Below are 24128 nucleotides of genomic sequence, written 5' to 3' on the forward strand. Positions count from 1 at the left end.
CAAGTTTGCCTTTTCAATCAGCACAAATACTGTCATCTGGTATGTTGTTGTTTTTAACTATAATGTGGCTGAGAAACATTAAACAAAACCTAGTAATATGGATCAAAGTCAACCCTGATGAGAAGAGACACAGAAAAAATGACATTGGTACTGTGCCTTGTACACTCATGGAAATTTCCGTATTGTAAGATGGCCCCAGGTAAATGCTGTACCACTGCTGAAGATTCCTACCTTGTCCAGATAGATCAATTGTCCGCTTATGGGACTCCTTGCCATCAAACACCTCAAAAGTGTAATTCCCTTTATCCTTTTCTGTGGGCTCACATATCTGCATCCAGGCAACTTCATCACTACCACCAATCCTCATCTTTTCACTAGAAGAAATCTTAGATTCCCTATGAAAATGAACAGAGACCATTTTCAAAACACAGAGAGAGAGAGAGAGAGAGCTAGCTTTGGGCTTCTGTTTCTCAAACAACAGCCCTCATGCCATATGCAGCCAAACCAATTCTGAAACCAAGGACTTTCAAAAGCAGAAATTGACTGATAGGGAATCTTGCTCTTTGAAAGAAAAAGAAATTAATGCATTCAACCACCTAGGCCAACCTTAAGCAAACTGGTTATTGGCTTAGGAATTACAATGAAAGTTGCAAACCAAAACACTTTGCAATATTGTACTGGGGGCACAAGCCAGGGGTTGGTGGAAAAGAGATCTGGTCTCTCATCTAAAGGATTCGTCATTAGCTACAGCTCCAAGAAACACAATATGGAGATTGCAAGCTAACTTTACCCAGAAGCTATCAGTGTGTTCGACATAAAAACATGCTCTGTACCTAGAGCCCAGGGTTGGGCAACGTATGGCTCTCCAGATACTTTGGACTGCAATTCCCATTAACTGTAGTCAGCATAGCCGATGCTGAGGGCTGATGGGTGTTGTAGTCAAAAACATTTGGAGGTCCTCAAGTTGCCCTTCTCTGCTGAAGGCAGAGGACAATTTGGGGAACAATTTCATCACTTCTGGAAGATTCCTTTTTTTTTTTTTTTGGAGAGTGAAGTTTCCACCTTTATCTTCCCTCCCCCTTTAAAACCTATGAGTCCCTCCTATTTCATTTTGAATTTATTTTATGCTTATTTTTGGTCTATTCATATTTCAATTTAATAATCTACATGAAGCTTAAAAGGATTTTTTTTAAAGGAAGAACATCTGTCACCCAGGGAGGGTTCTATTACTTCTGCTATTTATCATTTATAGTGCTTTCAAGATGTGCATTGCATTTTCAGAGTAAAAGAAGAGTCATATGCAAAGAGACAAGTTGAGGAGGAGTGACAGCAGGTGAAGGAGAAAGGGGGGAAGATGAAAGAGTACCCAACAGGAAAGCAAGCAAAAAGCAGGTACGTGTATGATTAGATTAGCCAAAGTTTGGTGAGTACAAGCAGGAAGGGGATAGAGGAGAGAGAAAGAAGGGCTTTCAACTTGGTAGCTGAGCACATGCTTTGCATGCCAAGGGCCCCAGGTTCAATCACTGGGACTTCCAGGGAAGACTGGGAAAGGCTCCTTCTTGAAACCCTGGAGAGCCACTACCAGTCGGTGTAGTCAAGGAATGCAGAACCCCAGGCTTGGTGGACAAATTCAGCCTGCCTGAGGCCCCAAATCTGGCCTTGTTGGGCATCACCAAGTGCAACGCCCCCCTCCCATGGCCCCACTCTCTTTCCCCCAAACACCAATCATTGGCTGGTCACCCATCTTTTGTGCAGCTGCCCCCTCCCATTCTAAAAAGTTGCAATCCCTCTCTTAAAGCTCAGTTCCCAGCAATAAGTGCTTGAAGCTAAAATTGGCTGGTATTTTGGCCCTGCCCAATACAACCCTGCCCAATACAACCCTGCCGCTTTTGTCTTCAGCCCCATCTTCCACTGGGACATCCCCCACACCTCCACAAAAGCTTCTCCAAATGGAATTTGCTCCTTTAGGCTGAAAGAGCTCCAGCATTACTGGTGTAGACAATTCTGAGCTAGGTGTGAAGATTCAGTATAAGAGAGCTTCCTATTCTGTTCCTATCTGAAGGATGAGAGGCATATCTTCAAAGGTCTTCGGGCATAAGGGGTGGCACGGAAGAAGGCCCAATTGGTTTTGCTAGAAGACGATAAAATCTTATCTTTCAACCTGAGCTGCTGAAGGCTTTAGAACTAGTAAGATTTTAACATACAATGTCTGTTTTTGTTTGTATTTTATGCTTTTTATGGTTTTAAATTTTGTATATTTGTTTTTAAAGTTCACTGTTTTAAACTTTTGTAAATCACCCAGAGAGCTTCGGCTATGGGCCGGTATATAAATGTAATCATCATCATCATCATCATCATCATCATCATCATCTGACCTGTGGATTCTGCAGTGGACTGGCTTTCCCACTGCCAGGCAGAGTCCGCAGCCTTGCGGACCATTTCTGTAACCTTTAGGAATTTTGCACAAATTTCCATCATAGAAAAATACAGGGGGGGGGGGGGCAATGAAAAAGGCAAAAGTTGCGCATTTTCCCCACAAGTTAAAGTGTGAAAAGGTGCATTTGGGGGAATTTGTGCATTTGGGGGAATTTTGTACATTTGGGGAGAATTTGCTCATTTGCACACAATCATATTTGTACAAATTTTACCTGACACTACTGTAAACCAATAACTTTAGTTGTATAGTGCTTCAAAATGTATTTTAGGCTCAACATTCATAGAATCATAGAATCAAAGAATAGTAGAGTTGGAAGGGGCCTATAAGGCCATCGAGTCCAACCCCTGTTCAATGCAGGAATCCACTTAAAGCATACCTGACAGATGGCTGTCCATTCAAGGACCAAGAAGCTCTACTGTAGTGTGTGAAACTGATGGACAGTAGGGAATAACTTAGTAACCAACAGAATACCCCTGGTAGAGAATTAGTCCTATGCACTGGGGTTATGGATCACTATGAACACTTCCATCAAAACACCAATGGGAAGGTTGCAGGTACCAGGTTCTCATCATGTGAATCTCATCTACTACTTTATCTCCTGAGGACTTGCTGCGGCCAAATCGAAATGTTCAAACATCATAAGCAATGCTCCAGCATCGTGTGATAAAGAACCTAGATATGTTGGAGTAATCTGCAACAGAACCAATTGAGTTTGGATTATTATGAATCTGACCTGCAGATTCTGCAGCGGACTGGCTTTCCCCTGTCAGGCAACTCTGTGGCCTTGCAGACCATTTTTCTAACCTTTAGGAATTTTGCACAATTTCTGTCATAGAAAAATATGCAAAAAAAATATTTTTTAAGGCCAAAAATGTGCATTTCCCCAGAGGTTAAAGTGTGAAAAAGATGTGTTTGGGAGGATTTGTACATTTGGGGGGGGGATTTGTATATTTGGGATGAATTTGCTCATTTCTGCACATCCGGATTTATACAAATTCACACTCACGCAAATTCACATGCGCACAAATCTGAAAACTTTAAAAAAATCCAATTTTGTAGGTGGGCAGATGGTGTAATGAAAGGTGCCTTTGAAACACAAACGGAATGGATTTTACATAATTTGTACATCCCTAAAAGAACCATGAAAGTTCACAACAACAAGAAACCCTTTTCCCCCATCTACTACTTTCATTTTTTATGTTTAGCATACTGTTGCAGTCAGATTTTCAATGTTTTAATAATATTTTTTCCAATTCAAAAGACTGAAATTCCTATTGTTTTACCAGTTTCAGAACTAAGCAACATTGCCATGTATGAAGCTGTGTCCTATGGAGCCCCAATTGCAGCCTATATTCCAGACCGCTGAAGAATTGGGCATTTTTATTTACATCTTTATAGGAACATAAAACACAGAACACTGCCTTATACTACATCAGATTGGTTGCTCCCCTATTCCAGCAGCTCTCCAATGTCTCCAGGGGAGATGTTTCCCTCCACTTGAACCTTTTAACTGGAGTTGCCAGGGATTGATTCTGGGACTCAACTAGCCCTCCGTTATTATAAATCTAAATTATACTTCAAACATGGGCAGCCCAATAGAGCTGGAGGCCACATGCATGCAGAAGCAAGGCTTTCACACAGTACCCAAGGCAAAAGGGGAATTCTGCGTGCAATGGGTCCTATGTTGGTCCTGTTGTTGTTAGGTTTTATCTTGTCACTATATACAATATATATACACTCAATATATATTATCAATATACTCTTTTTTATTTTTAAGCTATTTAAAAAACATATAAATATATATAAATACATTTATTTAATATAAATATATTAAATAAATGCTCTGCATGTTCTTTAGTTTTGTCTTTCCTTTTAATCCTCTAGGGAAGTTGGTGATATGTAGTAGTGGGCTGGGAAACTAGAGAATGAGGTTGGGAATGAAGAACTGATTTGCAAACAATGATTGCCTCACAGGCACACTAGGAATCTTATTTAGGTTTTGAAATGATACAGTTGGAACTGGAATGTTGAACCCTAAATCTCTGTGGTTAGAATATTGATAACCTCAGCTTAACTTCCCCCTGGAATCTTCATTAACTCCATGATACAAAGGCAGCTAAAAAATTAGTCCTAATGGAGGTGATTTGACCTAACGATGAGGAAAGGCCTAATATGAAAAGAATGAAAAACAGTTAGTTGACATTTGCTTCACTAAACTCGCTTCAGCTCACTCAACCACGCTGACCTCTAGAAGGAAGTTTCGTTAGATTCCCTGCAGTGCAATGAGTGGATGATTGCATGCTGGCTTTAGGATTTGTTTTATGCTCCCTGCTATGCAAAGTGCTGGGATGATTCTGAGCTGACTGGGGATTCACATGCAATACAGCCAGATGCACTGATGAAAGCATGATAAAAAGGCATTGGCTCATTTCTTATGAAAAATGTGTCTCCTGAGAATGTCACTTACTCATTTTTTAAAAGCAAGCTAGAGGGGAACACTGGAGGTTTAACTCCCCACCAGCAGCAGCTGCAACTCCAATATCCAAAATGTTTATTTGCAAGCCTCTGAATGCCAGGCAAAACTCACCCGGATTTAGGATTTTGTTCTGACTTACCTGTGATACCAGCTTGCTTTCATTTCCTCCATGTAGTACTTCATGAAACATTGTAGCCTTATTCCTTCCGGAGTACAGTGGATTTTCAGATCAGAAGCAGATTTACCTGCAGGCATAAATATATATATATATATATATATTCAGATCCCATGTTTAGGTTTTAAAATCTCAAATCAGCATGTAAAAAAAACCCAGAGAGCATCTTAGAATAGTTTGTTTTACCTACAAAACCCACATTTCAGTCAACAAACAAAACAGCATGCTGGGAGCATTTCTATTAAAGGACTGTGATGTAATGAAACTGTAGAAGTGGGTTTCTTTTTCCCATTGCCATGTGTTTAATTAGTACAACTTTTTTTTAAAAAAAGATGATAGGTTATTTTAACGGTATTATTACTATTATGTCATCTATATATATTGCAGTAAATGTCAGAAATCTGGAATCTGATGATATTTACTGACTTCTACCATGGTCCCTAGTAAAAGTCCAAACATTCTCTTTTCCAAAAACATCCTTGTTTTTGACATTTACCCCATAGCATGGCAAAAAAACAAACAAACATTTATGTCAGAATGTAAATGTCAGAAGCAAGCCTCTTGACATAAATAATTCTATCATTCTCGGCTGGGCCTCCTAAATTCTTTGAATTTGCTATTAAATGTCAACTTTCATCAAGTTTCTGATGTTTAGCATAATTCACATATTTCTTTATAAAGTGCGATATTGAATTCAAGGTGACTTAAGTTTTACATTGGTGCAATCTTTTCAAATGCTCCCTTTAAATAAATTGGGTCAGTAGTGAAGTGAACGAAGACCACATCTCACAGACTCACGGAGTTTTAAAATTTTGTATACTTTTTAATGTTTACTGTTTTCACTTTTGTGAGCCGCCCAGAGAGCTTCGGCTGTGAGGCGGTATATAAATGTAATAAATAATAAAATAAAATAAATAAATTACCGCAAACTTAACAAACTGCATTGTCCTAAGCCCAGGTAGCACAATATTTTATTCCTGTTTAATAATGTTGGTTAACAAAGTCAAAAACCTCTTCTGAATATTAACTACAGACCTGGAAGAGGTTATGGATCACTTGAGGTTTCCTGCTCTCAGTGGCAACTGGCTCCCTCAGTTTCTGACTGGTTTAATATATATTTTAAATGAAGTGGAAACAGCATTTACTCACCACTGACTTTACACAATCCCAGGATCATATCATCATATACTGAGGAGAGATGGAGAGAGAACATCTTGTCAGCATGGGAAATATTTATTTATTTCATTTATATCCTGTCTTTTTTCCTCCAAGGAACCCAAGGCTGTGTACATAATCCTCCTCCTCTCCATGTTATCCTCACAACAACAATCCTGTGAGGTAGGTTGGGCTGAGAGTCTGTGACTGGCAAAGTCACCCAGTTGGTTTCCATGACCGAGTGGGGACTAGAACTCAGAAGTCCCGACTCCCAGTCCAATACCTTAGCCACTATACCGCACTGGCTCCCTTTAAATATGCTATGTCATAGTCCCATGTAGATAAACAATGGTTTCATAATAGTTATTTCAGAAGGGCTTATACTGTTGCTTTATGCTTGTATATCTGCCTGCTGCATCTAGCAACTTTGGTCTTAGTAGAGTTGTGTACACAGCTTTGGAGAAGCCCCAGTGAGACCAATTCAGTCTTTGGATCTGGAGATTCCCATCAGGTGTTGTTTTGGTGAACTCTTGCTTGCCAAAACAACACGAGCACACAATAAAAGCCTCACGTAGAAAGGCTCAATGTGTGGGCCATTAGTTCCTTCAGATTGGGAAGGCTCTGGCCTCCCACTTAAAAGTGAGCCCTCCTTTGCTAGCAAATGTGATGGAAACTTTTGGGGAAATGTTTGTTTCAAGCAGAAGTAGCAGCATTTCCTGCTTGCAAAGGAGGCCCTTGCTCCCATTCACTGCCAGCAAATCCGCAAGGTCTGTAGCACATCTGCCAGCTGGAGTGATGGCTGTTAAAAGAGCATAAAGCCCTCTCAGCAGATGGGCCTACTCATGGAACCTTCCCAGCCAGCTTATTCGTCACTATTTTGTGAATATCCTTTGTGGGTGGGTGAACCCCATCAAGAGCAACAACAAAATATTCTGGGATGAAGAGGGTCAAAAAGGCTTGGAAAGACTGGTTGCCTCTAGAACCTGCTGATACTGATACTAAGGTGGCCTGTTTCAAACAAAACGGCTGCCAGGTGGAGGTGGCGTGAAAATATCTCTGCATGGTGCCTCTTCTGTGTGTATGTAGCATTTCGCCAGATGTATCAGCAGACACTATGAATCATATTTCTATACTGATGTAGAGCATGAAGTCGCCACACGCAGCAGTCACTGTCATGCTATTCACTCATTTCCCCATCACATGGGAGGAGCAGGGCTGCACTCATTGGCTGTGCCCCTCAATCACATTCCTGACAACACAGCCCCCCCAACACACACACACACGTTGTCTCCCAATGTCTGCAGCTGGAATCCTGTTGTACTCATGGGCCAAATCTACACCAAGCAGGATATGACAGTTTGAAAGTGGTTTGAAAACTGTATATGGAATGTTTTATGGGACCCAACAGTTGTCCATAACATTATAAACTGTTATAAAGCAATAACGTAGATCCTGCCATGGAGGCTTCCTATGATAATTGGAACCTTACATGGTCTCAGGTGGTCAAGAACATGATGGAGAGGGTGGGTAGCAAACATATCCCCTCTCTCTCCCCTCATGGGATGGGGAATGAGTGAATAGGGCTTATGGGGACATCTCATATGGCCATTTTGTGTTTAGCTAGATAAGTGGATTCATGAGGGACTAATTGGAGTTTAAAGCAAGGGTGGGCAGAAGGAAGACTAGGCAAGGCCTGGAGCCCAGTTGTTTAACAACAACTGAAACAAAATGACTTTCCTTCCACCCTAAATTATACTGCTGAAATAAAGAAAGCTTGGGTTACCAGAGATAGAATTTTGCATGGAAAAGCTGTGAACTCCATTCAGTTCTGGTACTCAAAACAAATTGTCAGGCTTAGAATTCTTCTATGTAATTTATACCAGCCTGGTGGATCTCAAAGTTCTAGTATAAAGAACAAACAAAGTAGATTCCTGCAAACCTGATGTCTTCCCACCCCTAATATAAAGGAATTGTTTAAACAATATGTGCAAATCTTTGGTGATCAGAAAAACTAATGCAAGGGAATGAGTTCTTCTAAATATACAGGAGTGAGCAGGGGGCAGGTGAGGCCAGGGTTTCTGAAGACAGGATGGATGAATGTCATGATATTAAAAGGAGAAGAAAACAATATAAATGTTTCAGAATTCCTAACAATTTCCATTTCAGAGGTGTTTCTCTGGCTCTTTTTAGCATAGCTGAAGGAAATACTTTCCCCTGGTTTGAAAGAATTATTAACTATCCAGGAGCAATACAGAAAATATGGACGTTTACCTTTCCCTGATACATCCAGAGCAGAGATATCTTGACCTCTGTCATCTGACAGCGTTGCCTTATATTCACCCTGCTCCTTTTTAGACAGCTAGAAGTAAAAAAAAAAAAAAAAAAAGGCACTGTTATTATGCAATTTAAATTAATGAAATCCATTTACATACCCACTACATTTCCTGTATCAGAAAGAAAATTTACTTTGAATGCTGCCTGAACATGAAGTGACATGAGAGGACACTGAGGTGATAAGCAAGGATTATGAATTATTTCATGCATACGCTTACATTTACTGCTTAAAATTAACTAAGCTGCCTATCAAGCTTTTCATTCTGAAGATATCATTTTCAATCAGGGTAAATCAGAAGTAGCTTTGTAAAGTTCAAGGAACTATTCCGAGAGACAGACACACACACACACACAGAGAGAGAGAGAGAGAGAGAGAGAGAGAGAGAGAGAGACCATTTGTAGTGTGAAGGTCGATAAATAAGCAGATGAGATAACAACAGCTGGATTTAAACAGGGCCACATTTTATTAAATGATCTGCAAAAGGGGGTGAACCCTACCGGGCATCCAATATGGCCTGTTGCCAGGACCCTGAAGTTGGGCGAGCCATTCGTGTCCCAAGGGTAGGCGCTGCGTCTTTCACCTTCCCCCAGGCCTGCCCCTTGTGGGGTCGGGGGACCTTCTTTTGTCACACCCTATCTCAGGCCGTCCAGCTCTGAGTGGGTGAGTAGGGTCAGCCCCAAAGGTAAGTCGTATCTCCCAGGTAGGCCGTGGGGCTCAAAGCTGGGAGCCTCAGACTTACCAGTCACTGTGAACAGTGCCATGTGAATGTTCACCATTCCCACTCCTACTCTGGATGCCTGTACCTAGTGCCAAATAGCAAAATGTGACCAAATTAGATAACAGATTAACCTAATTAATACACCCAGGCTGTCTCACAGTGCGGAGTAGGCGAAAAAAAATCCTGCACAATTCAGTACAGGAGTAAAAAATTCCTACTCGGCTCCAAACAGCAAGCCCACACTGCCTTCAGGGAGGGAGCTGCGCAGCAAAGAGGGTGAAGGGAGGGAGAGCCCACAGTTTCTGGGCTCCTTAACCCCCCCCCCCAAGTGGCACCATACCAGCACCCAGCCAGTGGTGGCTGGGCATGTCTCCCCTCTCTCTCGCCCACAAACGCCTCCCCATGCCCAGGCTATGCCGGTCGTGGCAGAATGGCCATTCTATACCTGCCTTTTTTCCCCGGGATCGTCCCGGGATCATCCCTGTGCATCCAGATGACACACAGGGGATCCCGGGAGCAGGCAGGGATGATCCCTCCATTTGCCTGGGATAATCCTTAGGTGTTGACAGGGAGAGAGAGAGAGAGAGAGAGAGAGAGAGAGAGAGAGAGAGAGAGAGAATGATAGTAAGGCAAATTCTTTACTACTTTGTAAGAATGTAGTAACGAATTTTCCTTATTTTTTGCTTATATCCATGATACAGGTGGGAGGTGTTTCAACATACAACCATAACAGAACAACAGTGCAATCCTATAAATGTCAACTCAGAAGTAAGTCTCATTGAGTTCATTGGGGCTTACTTCCAGGTGAGCTGATATAAGATAGCAGCCTAAAATTAGGTAGCAGTGATCATCTATAAGAAATGCAGCAAGTAAGCATATGATGAGAGTAAACCCGATGTCTCAATAAACATCCAGCACGATCTAGTTGAACCTATCACTTTTAAAGTTCCATTGATTTCAGTGCAAACAACATTACAGACTTCACTTTCCCATTGAAATCAATAGGATTTATGCTTAGCCTTGGCTAGATCATGTCCGTAATTAAGACTGGGCTATGATTCTGCAAACTCTCCTTATCATAAGCAACACATAGTAACTTTTTCTTTGTTTAAAAAAGGGAGGCTTAAAAATTAAGAGTACTTAGTCAAAAGATCAAACATTTCAAGCGAGGTAATTAAAACACAGAAGTGTCAGGTGGGAATTACAACAGATTATAATAGACTCACAATACCTAGGTAATGTGCATATATTGAACAAAAATAGAACTGAAAAGGTTAGGGCATAACAGGAGGGCTGCTAAATAGTGTAAAAGAGCTCATTCTATTTTGTTACCTTTTATAAACCTGAAGCTAAAAGTCAAATAAAAAAATCCATCAACCAATAGCATGGATAGAGAAAAGATTAAAAGAAAAAGGTGAAACAAATAGAAATAAATATCAAAAACGTCTTTGCATTAATAGCACACTGAAGGAATCTTTGCTTGTTTTTGAAGAGGAGAATACTAGGGAATAAAGCAGAGAAGCTAAGGCTAGAAGCAGGATATAACCCCTTCAGACAGTTGAAAGCACTTCCGAAGAGAAATCAACACGCTTTTTGGCTCTGTTAAATAGGTTTCCAAAGTTTTTGCATTGTTTCAAAAGCTGCCAAAGTTGTTCGTTCAAAGATGACAGTGAGACAAAAGAAATGTGTGTATTTATGGCTCTCTTTTAAAACATTATGACATTATGGCTCTCTTTTAAAAAAAAATACTGACCTGGTTCAGACATAATACTAACTCATGGTTTATTTAAAACATTGTTAACTCATGGTTTGTTGCCTTACCCAGGGTTTGTCTGGCAGACAACTGAACAAACCATAGTTTGTTTTCTCAATCCCTGGGTTGTTTGTTTCCCTCCTCATTCACCCTTTCCCTCCCTGTATCCCAAATGCCTTTGTGGTGTTGTAGTACTGGCATGTAGGGCAGCTGAGTTTCTTTTACCATTCTTGCCCGCTGCCTCTGTAACCTGGCAACACAAGCCACGAACAACCCACAGTTCTGGGTTCGCATGTAACAATAACTCATGGTTTAAACAACCCAGAGATCACAATCCAACAACAAACTATAGGTACTCTTTCTAGGTTGTTCATGATTAAGAAACCATGGTTTGTTAGTGCAGCTGAGTTCACACATTATGACAACCCAGAATTCAACAACCCATACCATGGGGTAGTATTATGTATGAACCCAGCCATGGTTTCTCTCAGACCTAATTGTGGCAAACAGTCAAATGCACAATTGTGCTTCAGGGCCAGTTTAGAGAACTCCCCCCCCCCACAACTTCCACTTTCACTGAAGGTGATCACAGAAACCTTTCTGCCCACTGACCACAGAGTGGGGACCCCATCAGAAAGGAAATGCAGGGGACAGCTGGTTACTACTTACCTAAGCATTCTTAGCAACAATGATGTATTTCTCTCTTTTTTATGTATTTGTTTAAACCTTCAAAAATATGGAAACTATTTGGGGAGGGGAGAAATGATTGCACTTCCCCAGGAATCTCTGAGGTCTTCTGGCCAATACAGAGCTAGCTACCTTCCTGTGCTCCAAAAGGAAGACATTCCTGTATGCTTCATGAGCCTCTCCAAAGCTATCTGAAGGGCCTGTGCAAGCTCAAATACCCTGAATCACTGGGTGCCTGCAATCAGATGACTATCAAGCTATACCTGTTTACATTCTCTTCCCCTCCTTATTGCTTTACTATGATTTTATTAGATTGTAAGCCTATGCGGCAGGGTCTTGCGATTTACTGTTTTACTCTGTACAGCACCATGTACATTGATGGTGCTATATAAATAAATAAATAAATAAATAAATAATAATAATAATAATACATCTTTTAAAATGCATTTTAAGGCTTTGTAGTGTCCACTCCCTGCTAGGCCTCCATGCTTCTCCACTTAAGGTTGGCTGCTTTTTTCTTTTGATATTCCTACTTACTGCTTGTCAAAACAAGCCTGTGTCCTCTCTGCATTTCTTCTTGCCTCCTCCATCCACCATCTTCCATCTCTGTTTTCAAAATTGTGGACAGACACTCAGCTTAGCTTCCATTCCCAGCACCGTGAATTATCCAAGTTTGCTTCAGCTGGGCCTGCTCAGAATTCATACATGCTCATTTACGTAAAGCCAGAGGTGTGAGAGCCAATGTGCACATAGGGACAAGTTTTGTCATGATGCTGCCTTTGCCCGTCTGGCTGATTTGTGCTGGGTGCAACTTTTCTTTGTGTTGGTATTAATTGCTTACAGTTTTCTTGACTTGTTTTTATGTGACCTGGTTTGGTATTGATATATTTTATAAGATTGTTGTCTTGTATTTATTTTATTGTTGTCTATCTTGGGACCATTCTCATGAAAAGGTAGGATATGAATATCGGGTTCCATCCAATGTTGCAAAATGGAATATTTTCTCTCTCTCCTCCCTCTGTAGCCCCCACCTGAACATCTACTCCAGAGGGTCCCCTGATCCTCTGAAGCAGATTTGATGGGCCTGGGGGGCTGCAGGGGGAAGGGGAATTTCCCCCTCCCTCCCTGTTCATCTGATGACATTCCACCAGTGGACAGACAGTCATTAGATTTCATTCTAAATAAATAAATAAATTCACAAAATGTTCATTCTTGAAGTCCCAAATCAAGACTTTGAATACCATCCGCACAATCCCATAATTGTACAAACAGAAGGTAGATGCACATTTCTGTGTTTTCATTTTATCCCACTTATCCCAATAATTCAAGGACGATTTGAAAATGGTTGTAACAGAACAACAACAAAAAACCCATACAAATAAACTCTAATATAAAATAGATAGGAAACATGGTGCAACCCCACAGTAAAAATAATAATCTATACACACAAGTTTACTCCCCACCCACCCCAAAAACCAACTAACTCAAATGCTTAGTATAGGAACATCAGTTAAAGACACACACACACAGGAGCTCTAAATCTGTCTAATAGCCAGTATGCACACCCCTCTATGATCTTATGGCTCCCAATGAGATGTTAGGAAAGAAACAGTCAATTAAGTGTGTCATTCAGGAGTCATTGCATCATACCCTTGGAATCATCAGGCTGCACACTTCTTTCTGCAAATCGGGCGTTTCAGCCTCAAGTCCAACTCCATCTTTGTACCACTTGAAAAAGGTCTCCTTCTTGGTATTTGCTACCTGAACAATGACAAGAATAAAATCAATGAAATATGATATTGTGCTAAGCAAGATATTTCTTGATTATTCGCTTGCCTTAACAGTCATAAGTGATGACAATGTATTTTGAAAGAGTGCCTGCTCCCATATGAGTCTGCCCAGCCATTAAGTTCATCTTTGAAGGCCCAGCCTACTTCGTGAGGTACCGTGGATAGAACACAGATCAGGACTTCCTCAGTGCTGGCCCCTCACTTTTGAAACTCCCCACCTATTTCACTTTATCAGGCCTTTTCTCTGGAATTCACTGGAATCTCATTGCATTGCGGTGGCTCACACGCATCTTTATGGCATTTATTTTCTTTGAAACCCGTGTTTTTATTTATTTATTTAATAATTTTATTGCATTTGTTGATTTAAAAAGGTTGCTAGCTGCCTTGAGAGTCACATCGGGTTGGTTAGATTTATTTTTTAACAACATGAGAAATGTTTTGAAATGTTGTACATAATTCCTACTAAAAATGATCAGAACAATGTATTGCATTTGATGTAAGGCTACAATCATAAGATTAACAATTTGGAAATCAATTACTTGGAAACCAGTGGGCTTGAATGCCAATTCACATGATAAAAAATAAATAAATCTGAATGTTCCAGTCACACACATAACAGGCCAGAGATCATAGGAACACAGGGACTTGTCTTACACATAGTGCTGAGTTGGCACTGCTCTGCTGCCAAACACCGCAGCATTGCTGGGGCAGGGTGGTGGCAAGGTATATACATGGTGAGGGGGCAGCGCGGGCTTTCCAGAAGTCATTAGACTTGCTGGGCACACTCCCTCCTACAGCTTCCGGTGACCAATGAGAGGTCGCCTTCCACCAGGAACACACACACATGGACAGATGGGGAAGAGCTGTGCTGAGCTCACTCTAGCAGGAAAAGTCAGGGTACGTCTCTGACTTTTCTAATGCAGGTCTTCAGTTCTTTGCCCCATGGTGGCTCCGAATTGGTGGCAGCATCATATAACCAGCGCAGTGCAGATTTAGAGCCATCCCAGGGCTTCTAGAGCATATAGACAGCCCCCAGGTCAGCGTTGGCTCATCTAGATCAGTATTATCTACACTGACTGGCAGCAGCTCTCCAGGGTTGGAGTAAAAAGGCTTTCCTAGCCCTAATTGGAGATGCTAAGGGTTGAAACTGGGACCTCATGCATGCAAAGTATGTGCTAGACCATTGAGCTACAGCTCTTCCATTTTTTTTTCAAATCCCTTCTGGTTTATAACTTTCCACTGTGTTTTCTGTGTCACTTGCTTAGGCTGTTGCAAAGGAACCCAAGGCGGTGTACATAATTCTCCTCCTCTCCATTTTATCCTCACAACAACAACCCTGTGAGGTGGGTTGGGCTAACAGTCTGTGACAGGCCCAAAGTCACCCAGTGGGTTTCCATGGCCAAGTGGGGACTAGAACCCGGATCTCCCGACTCCCAGTCCAACACTTTAGCCACTACACCACACTGGCTCTGCAATATGTTTAGCTTTGGGGGACCAATGATCATCTTGGATCAGAACTGCTAAGAGTTGTAGATTTCCTTCTACAGGGTGGAGGCGTAAAGCAGAGAAGCTGTTTGAAAGCAGTTCTTTTGAATCAATAGTGGAAATTCAGCTCTGAGTGATAAAGGAGAAACAGCAGGAGAGTTCAGATTATTATTAGAGTTCAGATCATATTTTATTAAACTGAGATATGAATGAGGCGTTTGCCTGTACACCCAGCCCCTTCATATGAGCCGGTGAACAAACGAGGAAGTCTTCCATTAATTTTAGTTACATGTTTCATCAAAGCACGCACACACATGCAGGGGGGATTAAAAAGAAAGAAAGTCCCCATTGATTCCAGTGAAGACTTTATTTATTTATTTATTTATTTATTGTATTTCTATACCACCCAATAGCCGAAGCTCTCTGGGCAGTTTTCTTTTTTTAACACCTCCCAGGTGGTGGTGAAATAGGGAGGGGGGAAGAAAGCTTAAACTCTTCTCTCCAGAAGTGCCATGGTTTGGTTCTGACCTGAATTGGGGCCATGTACATTTGCAGAAGAGTAGTGGAGATGGCTATGTGTGATTAAAGGGACATTTAGTTTGGCCCAGAAAAAGCTGAGTTTAGGCTGTGTAAGCTAACAGCATTTTAGGATAAAGGCTGTCTAAGGGCTTTGCTAGACCAGGCCGGCTAAGCCGGCCTGGAGGCGGGGTGACGGCGCGCTGACGTTAGCGCGCGCCACCCCGGCTTCCAGACACGGGACGCACAGGGACGTCAGGATCCCTGCAGCGTCCGCCATTTTTAAAAAAAGTTTAAAGGGGCCACGTGCGGCCCGAAGACTCCGGACCAGGTAAGTCCATTTTTTAAAAAAATGAAGCCCCCCCAAGACATCCCCCCAGCCCCCCTGCCCACTCTGTCCCCCCACCCTCCCCATCCTTGATGCCCGTGCCATCCGCCCTCCCTGTCCCCGGCCTTGCCCTGGCGGCGGCACTTGCCCGCTGACGTTGGCTTGCCCACCATAAGCGTTTTCGCTTGTGGCGGCTTTAAACAGGCTTCAGTGCGGCCTGGGCCCGGATTCCCCTGTGCGTCATGTGGACGCACAGCAGGGAAACCGGGCCTCACAGCGCGCTAACACCTCGTCTAGCAAGGCCCTAACTCTAGAAATTTGATGTGTGAGTAGCAGACTTTGCAGGAGCTTTTAAGCTGTGCCTCTACCTTCACTCAATAAGTATATTAGTAAATAGATTCGTGTATTACAAAATGAAATAACCTTCGACTGACCTTCTTCTGAAAGAAACAAACTAAGTACTGTACCCTGAAACATGTAACTGCTGAAGTGAGGTGAGTGAGTGTGACACCATGTTTCTGAGAGCAAAAGGAGAAACAAAAGCAAAACAAATAAACAGAAGGAGAGGGGCGTACTCCAAGTCCTGATAATTAAAAAATAAAATTATAGACATTTTATGCCATAATCTGTCCCAAGCAAGGGGCACAGAAACTAAGCTTAATGTTGTTCAAGAAATTATCGTCAAGTGCTGTTTGTGAATGGCCTAATCATGGGCGTTTTAAACAAAAAAATCTAATGCGTCCTTTATCTATTGATGCTTTTCATTACAGAAAACTAAGGGGACAAAACTCAGTGGTAGGATGTATGCTTTGCTGAAGACAATGAGCCTCATCACATGGGGGAATCGTGTTTCCTTACCGGTGTTTCTCCATCCCCACTTTTGTCCCTCATTACTTCCTCTTTCTTCCCAGAGGGGAAAGAGGAAGTAAACAAAGATTACATGGCCAATTTATTGCGCTACTTTTCCTGCAGGAGATCACACCACATTCTGTGTTTGTTTGTTTTTAAAAAATACAGATTAGAAGGGGTCTATTTTGCTACAGAAAAATGAGCGGAAGGAGCAGAAGGTGCACAGGATGTAGACAATGATGTCTAAAGGACTCATACACATCTGTAAGTGGGCAATATTGAGAGTGCAATAAAATGCTCATCTGATGAACCTCAATATCCAGCTAAATTCCAAGCATCTCTAGTTAAAAAAAATCATTGACATCAGGGCTGGGAAAGACCTCTGACTAGAACAAATAGTTGTTTGATTAGCTTTAAAATAAAGAAATGTAGGAGCCGAGACTATGCCTGCATACTCAGAAGTAAATCTCAGTGAATTCAAACAGGCTTACTGTCAAGTAAGTATGCACAGAACTGCCACCTTGAGGCTGCAATCCTGTACAAACCTGCCTGGGAGTAAGTCCCATTGTATTCAATGAAGTTACCTCGGTGTAGTATTTAGAAGAGTGCACTGTAAATATACTTATGTTGAGCCTCGTGTGGCGCAGAGCAGTAAAGCAGCAGTTTCTGCAGCTGAAACTCTCCCCACAGCCTGAGTTCGATCCCAGCGGAAGCTGATTTCAGGCAGCTGGCTTGGGTCGACTCAGCCTTCCATCCTCCCGAGGTCGGTAAAATGAGTACCCAGCTAGCTGAGGGAAAGGTAATAATGGCCGGGGAAGGCAACGGCAAACCACCCTGCTATAAGGCCTGCCAAGAAAACGTCAGCAAAAGCTGGCGTCCCTCCAAGAGTCAGTAATGACTCAGTGCTTGCATGAGAGGTTCCTTTCCTTTCCTTTGCCTGGATCATGCCCATCATTGTTTTTGGTTTCTGTGTTGTTATTTGTTACTTTATTATTTCTGCAAATAGTCCAAAGAACAAAATGTTTCAGAAACAGAGAATGGTAAACTCATCTTCATTCTAAATTCCTGTTCATTGCAACTGCTTAAATTTACACCCTTTTAGGAAAGGAGTAATTTTACGTAAACGTTTATATAAAAATATTGCTCACCTTACAGAGCAGCAGCACTTCACATTCATCTGTAATTTCCCAATACAAATACTCCAGAAAATGAGGACCTAAAAAATAAGAAAGATTTACCATACACAGACCTTCTGTCACTTCTGCAGAGAAAAAAATAAACTAGAATAAAACCGCTAGTTAAATCAGGGGTGGGCAAATACTGTTGGATCACAATTTCCATCACCTCTAACCATTGGATATGCTGGCTCTGGCTGATGGGAGTTGCAGTTCAGCAATAACTGGAGGACCACAAATTGTCCACCCCTCCATGAAGTGGGTATCCCCAAATGACATTTACTCTTTTGGTCAGTTCTACCAGTCGATGACCTGGTTCGCACGACACTGTGTGGCTTATTGTGGTTTATTTTATCCACGATAAGCCATGGTGCCCACAGGTGCCGCTTTTCATCTCCAATCCTCCATTTAGGGTTTCTTGTTTCATGGGAAGCTGACAAACATGGGTTATGTGAGGGTTAAATAACCCTAGTATAAACCATGGTCTGTTGTAGGGTTATGTGAGGGTTATTTATTTAACCCTTGTATAATCCATTCTCACAGTATTCTCATGAATACTGGATAACCAAAATGGTTGTTTCATGCACCACAGCCTATTTAACCTAAGAATGACAGTCATGTCATGTGAACTAGCCCAATGGACCTAGTTATATATACTCACATCCAAGGAATCATGGAGAGCAGCTAAAAGCCCTTGCTTTATTTATAAACCAGGTTCAGATGCCACGTTACTGAACCCATGACAAGCTGGGGTACTGCTCAGGCGTTGTAGTGTCTTGTGAACCCAGTAAACATGGGTTATGTGAGGGTTAATGTAAGGGTTAAACAACCTTTGCATAACCTTAAAATAGAGCATATTTCTTAACTCTCACATAACCCACATTTGCCAGGTTTGCACAACAAGTGAACTCCCAAGCAGGAGTTGCACATTCAAAATGGTGGCTGCACGCACGCCACAAGCACTGGAGCTTCACCATGGGTTAAATAACCCACAGTGGGCTGTTGTGTCATGCGATCAACCCCTGCAGACAGGGATGTAGAATTGGCCATGGCTCTTTACTTTTACGCAGGATGGTAAACACGCTGACCATGTATTTACCACCAAGTAGTGTGGGAAGCAGCACAAAGACTCCCTAATGTCACATTTATAATATGCATGAATAGTATCACAGGGATGGTGCACATGTTCAAATTCATCACTGTAGCATCAAAGACACCTTTGGAAAATCCACTGGGGGGAAATTGTATCTCATTCCCTCAAGCAGAGTGCTTTCTAAGGGAGTCAATTGGCATAGTCAGCAGAAAGTGCTGAGCAATTAAGGTTCAAGTAATCAAGTAATACACACCAGCTTTGAGTAACTACTTCCTATGAGTGATGGCACTGAATTTCAAAATGAAAGGGGGGGATTTCAACATATGAATGTGGAAATTCTCCCCTCCCTGCCTGAGCACATTCTGAACAGAAATCAAGTCCCCTACCAACTTTGACCAGGTACCATCTTGCCCATTTCACTGCCTCAACTGAATTTAGCAATGGAGAGGCTTCGCAGTACAGTCTGCTTTGTGCCCTAGAAAGGTGTTCTGGTAGAATCCCAATCATCAAGATCCTGGGTTTCTGAAATCCCCAAGAGCTACATTTTCTAGGGTTCCTGATGCTTGGGACATTATTACTAGGGGTGTGCACGGACCCCCCCGCTCCGCCCCGCGGGCCGATCCGAAAATTTCGGATCGGCCCGCTCCGCACCGCTCCGCCCATACTCCGCTCCTCTTCGCCGCGGAGCTCCGGCTCCGAATCAGAGCTCCGCAGTGGAGGGGAGTGGTGCCATGTAAGGCCGGGAGAGGAGGGCGGGGGGGTTACCGGGCTCTGCCGCCATCGCCACCCGTGCGGCGACGGCGGCAGAGCCCAGTAAGGGACCAAGGGGGAGGGGGGCCTTACCTGCCTCCGTCCGCAGCCTAGACTTCCTGGTTGAACCGCGGGCTCAATTGAAGAAGCTGAGGGACCGTGGACGGAGGCAGGTAAGGGAGAGGAGGGGGGGTTTACTGGGCCCTGCCACTGTCGCTGCATGGGCAACAGCGACAGCGGCAGGGCCCGGTAAACCCCACTTACCTTTCCGGTGGAGCTCCGGATCGAGGCAAAGGATCTGCCTTCACCTCGATCCTCTTCGCCACGCTCCACCGGCCCCCCAATCCTCTTCGCCTCTGCCTTAAGGGGAGGCGAAGCACCCCGCTCCGCTTCTAATTCGCCGGTCCGATTAGAAGCGGAGCACATCCCTAATTATTACAAGCATGTGAAGCAGAATTTGGGTGCCAGGAACTCTGGGAAAAGTAGTTCCCAGGGACCCTTATATTCTTGCTAGCAATATCAGGAACAATGGAACAACATTTTGCAGGGATCTTAATGCCTAGGATACTGCAGTATAGCATTGTAGGACACAAAGAAAGTTTCCTGATGCTGCCAGGTAAGCTTGGGGAAAGGGAAAGGGGGCTGGAACAGAAGGTTACATGTATGTGTGGGGGTTGTGTGCTCACACCACATCACACTTCTGATCCCATAATATTCAGAGTCAGGGCAGGGAGCAGGGGGAGAAATGCTAACTTGTGTTCATGAAATAAGCAATGCTTGATACTTTTTTTTAAGTGTAAATCCCTCACCAAAATATTCATATCTTTAAGTTAAGTCATAATTTATAATGCAAGTTTGGATGTTCCACTAATTATGAAATGTAGCAGAAGTAAGATGTAGCTGTAAAAGATACCTAACAAATTCATTCAGAGAAGAGCCAAACTTTATTTTTCACAAAACATGTAGGAATACGTGTTCTGTCTGAATGCCTGTATTTCTTTTCAGGTTTTGTCTTCTGGAAGGAGTGTGAGAAGAGATCACATTTTTTAAAAAAAAATGGACAGAGACTACATTGCCTGAAAAGGACAATGACAAAAACTTTGAAAAGAAAAGTTCAACTTAATAAAGCTGTTACGTTAATGGATTGCACCTGGAATATATGTCAGAAATTAAACTTGAGGGCCAGAAAGTGACAGAAAAGGTACTCTCCAACTATGTTGAAAGCAGTATGTGAAAAGACTGCATTATGGATTTCTTTCATGGGAAACAAAAGGTCCAACCATACAAAATATTGATTACTGGAATGCTCAGCATTTGGGGCACTCATTGATGCCAATGCAAATCAAGGCTACATATTGTTCTCTCAGAATGTTCCCTTCCATCAGAAAAGAAAAACAAAGAGTGCCTGATTTTACCTTGTTTCCTCAGGAACTCCTTTCTCTGGAACTCAGCCTCAGCCAATAAGTCCTTAAATGCTACAAAAAGATGGAGAGAGGGTGGAGCAGGGAAAAAGTAAGTGGGTTGCTCAGGCATACCGAAATATATTTCAAATATGCTGTAGCCTTAGCCAAATAGGAGAGGCACCTTACCATCACCAATGAGAACTAATGAAGATTGGTTCTTGGCTTTTCCATCATGGAGCTGTACTGTGTAGGTACCTTCATTTTCAATAGTAAAGCGATCCATGATCATCTCAATAACACCAGTGGAATGGTCACAATGAATTTTATGCGACTGAAAATGAAACAGGCCAAACAAAATATCTATAGGATAGGTCAACTCTAGATGAGAATTCTTGCATCATGCAACACTGTACACGAGTAATTTAAGTCTTGGAAACCAAATCAAGTCAATGAGAATTAGTGCCAGATAAAGTGTTAAAGATTTGAGAGCATAAGAAAACATTATAAGGCTGAAATTCTATACACAGTTACCTGTGAATAATTCCAATTAAACTCAATGAGGCTTACATCTGAGTAGACATATATAGGATTGCACTGTAAAAAAATATTGTATCACTGGGACTCTCAGTATTATTCAAGCATCTAACACAGGATAAAGGGTGGAACAATGCCTACCCATCCAGTTTCATGCAGTCACCATAAGCCACTGCCTGCATCTGTGATAAAAGTTCTGAAAAATCACATACAGTGGGGAAGGAGAGAAGTTCTATAATTGCACAGAAAACCACTCAAAGAATAGTTTTACATGAGCAATCTGATTTCCCCCTTCACTGTCTGTAGAGTTCTCTGTGCAATTATTGAACAGTCCCAAAACTGGCACACTTTCTCGCCTATGTAGAGGACAGGATGATTAGGCTTCCATTTCAGAAGCGTGCAAATCAGCCAACTAGTATGTATCCATGTTACATTTCATCTGTTAATCTCTCTCTCTCTCTCTCTCTCTCTCTCTCTCTCTCTCTCTCTTCTCTCTCTCTCTCTCTCTCTCTCTCTCTCTCTCTCTCTCTCTCTCTCTCTCACACACACACACACACACACACACACACACACACACGGGTTCTGCCAGCCTTTCTCAATCTGAATATGAATCAGCTTGTTATCTTGCAGAGATGCAGTCATACAACTCTGGCCGATGATATAATTCTAGTGCAATCCTATATCTGCTTTACTCAAAATTAAATTACCTTGAATTCAATGGGGCTTGCTTCCAGGCAACTGGTTATAGGATTGCAGCCTAAATCTATACATAGGGTAGCTTTAAAAAAAAAATCCACAAGACTAAGTGGGCATAATAATGTCAAATGGGACAAGATTCGTAATGTAGAACAATGTTTTTCTTACTGCTGCACCTTTTCCACAACTGGATTACTCCAGTACTGTTTTGAAAGTCTTTACTGTTTCAGGAAGCTGAATTCTTTTAATGATAAATGATGATGATGATGATGATGATGAGAATATATATATGCTTTCATAGAATCATAGAATAGTAGAGTTGGAAGGGGGATATAAGGCTATCAAGTCCAACCTCCTGCTCAATGCAGGAATCCACCTTAAAGCCTACCTGACAGATGGTTATCCAGCTGCCTCTTGAAGGCCTCTAGTGTGGGAAAGCTCCCTACCTCCCTAGGTCATTGGTTCCATTGTCATACTGCTCTTACAGTCAGGATGTTTTTCCTGACATCTAGCCAGAATCTGGCTTCCTGTACCTTGAGCCCATTATTCCATGTCCTGCACTCTGGGACGATCAAGAAGAGATCCTGGCCCTCCTCTGTGTGACAACCTTTCAAGTATTTGAAGAGTGCTATCACATGTTCAAAGTGCTTCACATACATTATGTAGGTTTAATCCTAACAACATCTCTGTAAGGTAAATCAGCATTACTAACCTCCATATTGCAAATGGGAGTGGACTGGGGGAGAAATGCAGCTGAAAGAGACAGTAGCATGCCAAAGACTACCTAGCAAGTTCAATGGCAAAGGCAAAATCTGAACTGAGGACAACCCAACGCACATCTTATCCTCCTAGCCGCTATGCTACACTGATATTATTATAAATTATGTTCTTTCAGAGGTTGCTTATTTGAGATGTGTCTTGCCAGACTCATACCATCCTTTTAATAAAAGTTTTTAAAATCATTTTTAAAAACAATTTGACTAGGATTTTATCATCTTTCCCCAAGATATTCTCCTGAAGAAGGTCTCTACAGCCTGAAATAACAGTCTTGTTTGCATCTGTCTTTTAGTGGCATCACCCTCTTAGTGTCTTTCCACCATCCACAGGGAACATCCACTACACAAGCCCCATTGAGAATAATATAAACTATTTCAAGAGCACAGCTGTGCACCCTTTGATATTAATATACCTTTGGAGGACAACGCACCCTGCTGATTCTACCACAATCTGTTCCTCCAACAAATGGCAACATAAATACATTACATTTGTAATAGATCCGTATTCAAAACAGAAAACAGGACTGTGATGCCACTAGCCAAAAGGAAACGAAGATTCCATCCCCTGCTCTTCACACGTCATTGGAATATATTTTCTTCCCCCTTCTTTTAGCCACAACGTGGGAGGGATTAACTATGCCAACTAGAAGAGCTAATGAATTTATTCCTCTGTTAATGTTACTTCTTTTTTTAAAACCCTTTGAAAGAAAGGCCAAAGGAAGTTGTTCCAATTAGGGCCTCATTGGAAATTATCTATTTTTGCCAATGTGGAGAACAAAACTATATTCTGGCGAGTCTGATGGTCTATTGAACATGATCAGCGGCTGCAGCGGCTGTCTCTAGGCAGGCTTTAGAATATAATTAGGTTTCTAGCTATTGCCATTATGCAGCGAGATGAAGTTCAATGGTTTTATGGCAGCCATAAATACAGGGCTTTTATGTGAATTTCTACCAAAATATCATCAATCTCCAAATGCAAACGTCACCTGTAGCTTGC

General features: G+C 42.1%; 1 protein-coding gene across 1 annotated transcript in view; it reads right to left on the reverse strand.

The window, feature by feature from the left end:
* MYOM2 (myomesin 2) overlaps positions 1-24128 on the reverse strand; it is a 92127-nt gene that overhangs the window by 7180 nt on the left and 60819 nt on the right. Inside the window, exons 26-33 of the mRNA XM_063125099.1 lie at positions 21312-21456; positions 21138-21197; positions 17853-17920; positions 13387-13497; positions 8515-8602; positions 6238-6276; positions 5053-5158; positions 232-395 (exon numbers count right to left, since the gene is read on the reverse strand). Coding sequence (XP_062981169.1) covers positions 232-395; positions 5053-5158; positions 6238-6276; positions 8515-8602; positions 13387-13497; positions 17853-17920; positions 21138-21197; positions 21312-21456 — 781 coding nt within the window. The remainder of the gene's footprint in view (positions 1-231; positions 396-5052; positions 5159-6237; positions 6277-8514; positions 8603-13386; positions 13498-17852; positions 17921-21137; positions 21198-21311; positions 21457-24128) is intronic.

This window comes from Elgaria multicarinata, chromosome 4 (assembly GCF_023053635.1).
Source record: "Elgaria multicarinata webbii isolate HBS135686 ecotype San Diego chromosome 4, rElgMul1.1.pri, whole genome shotgun sequence".
Classification (NCBI taxonomy): Eukaryota; Metazoa; Chordata; class Lepidosauria; order Squamata; family Anguidae; genus Elgaria; species Elgaria multicarinata.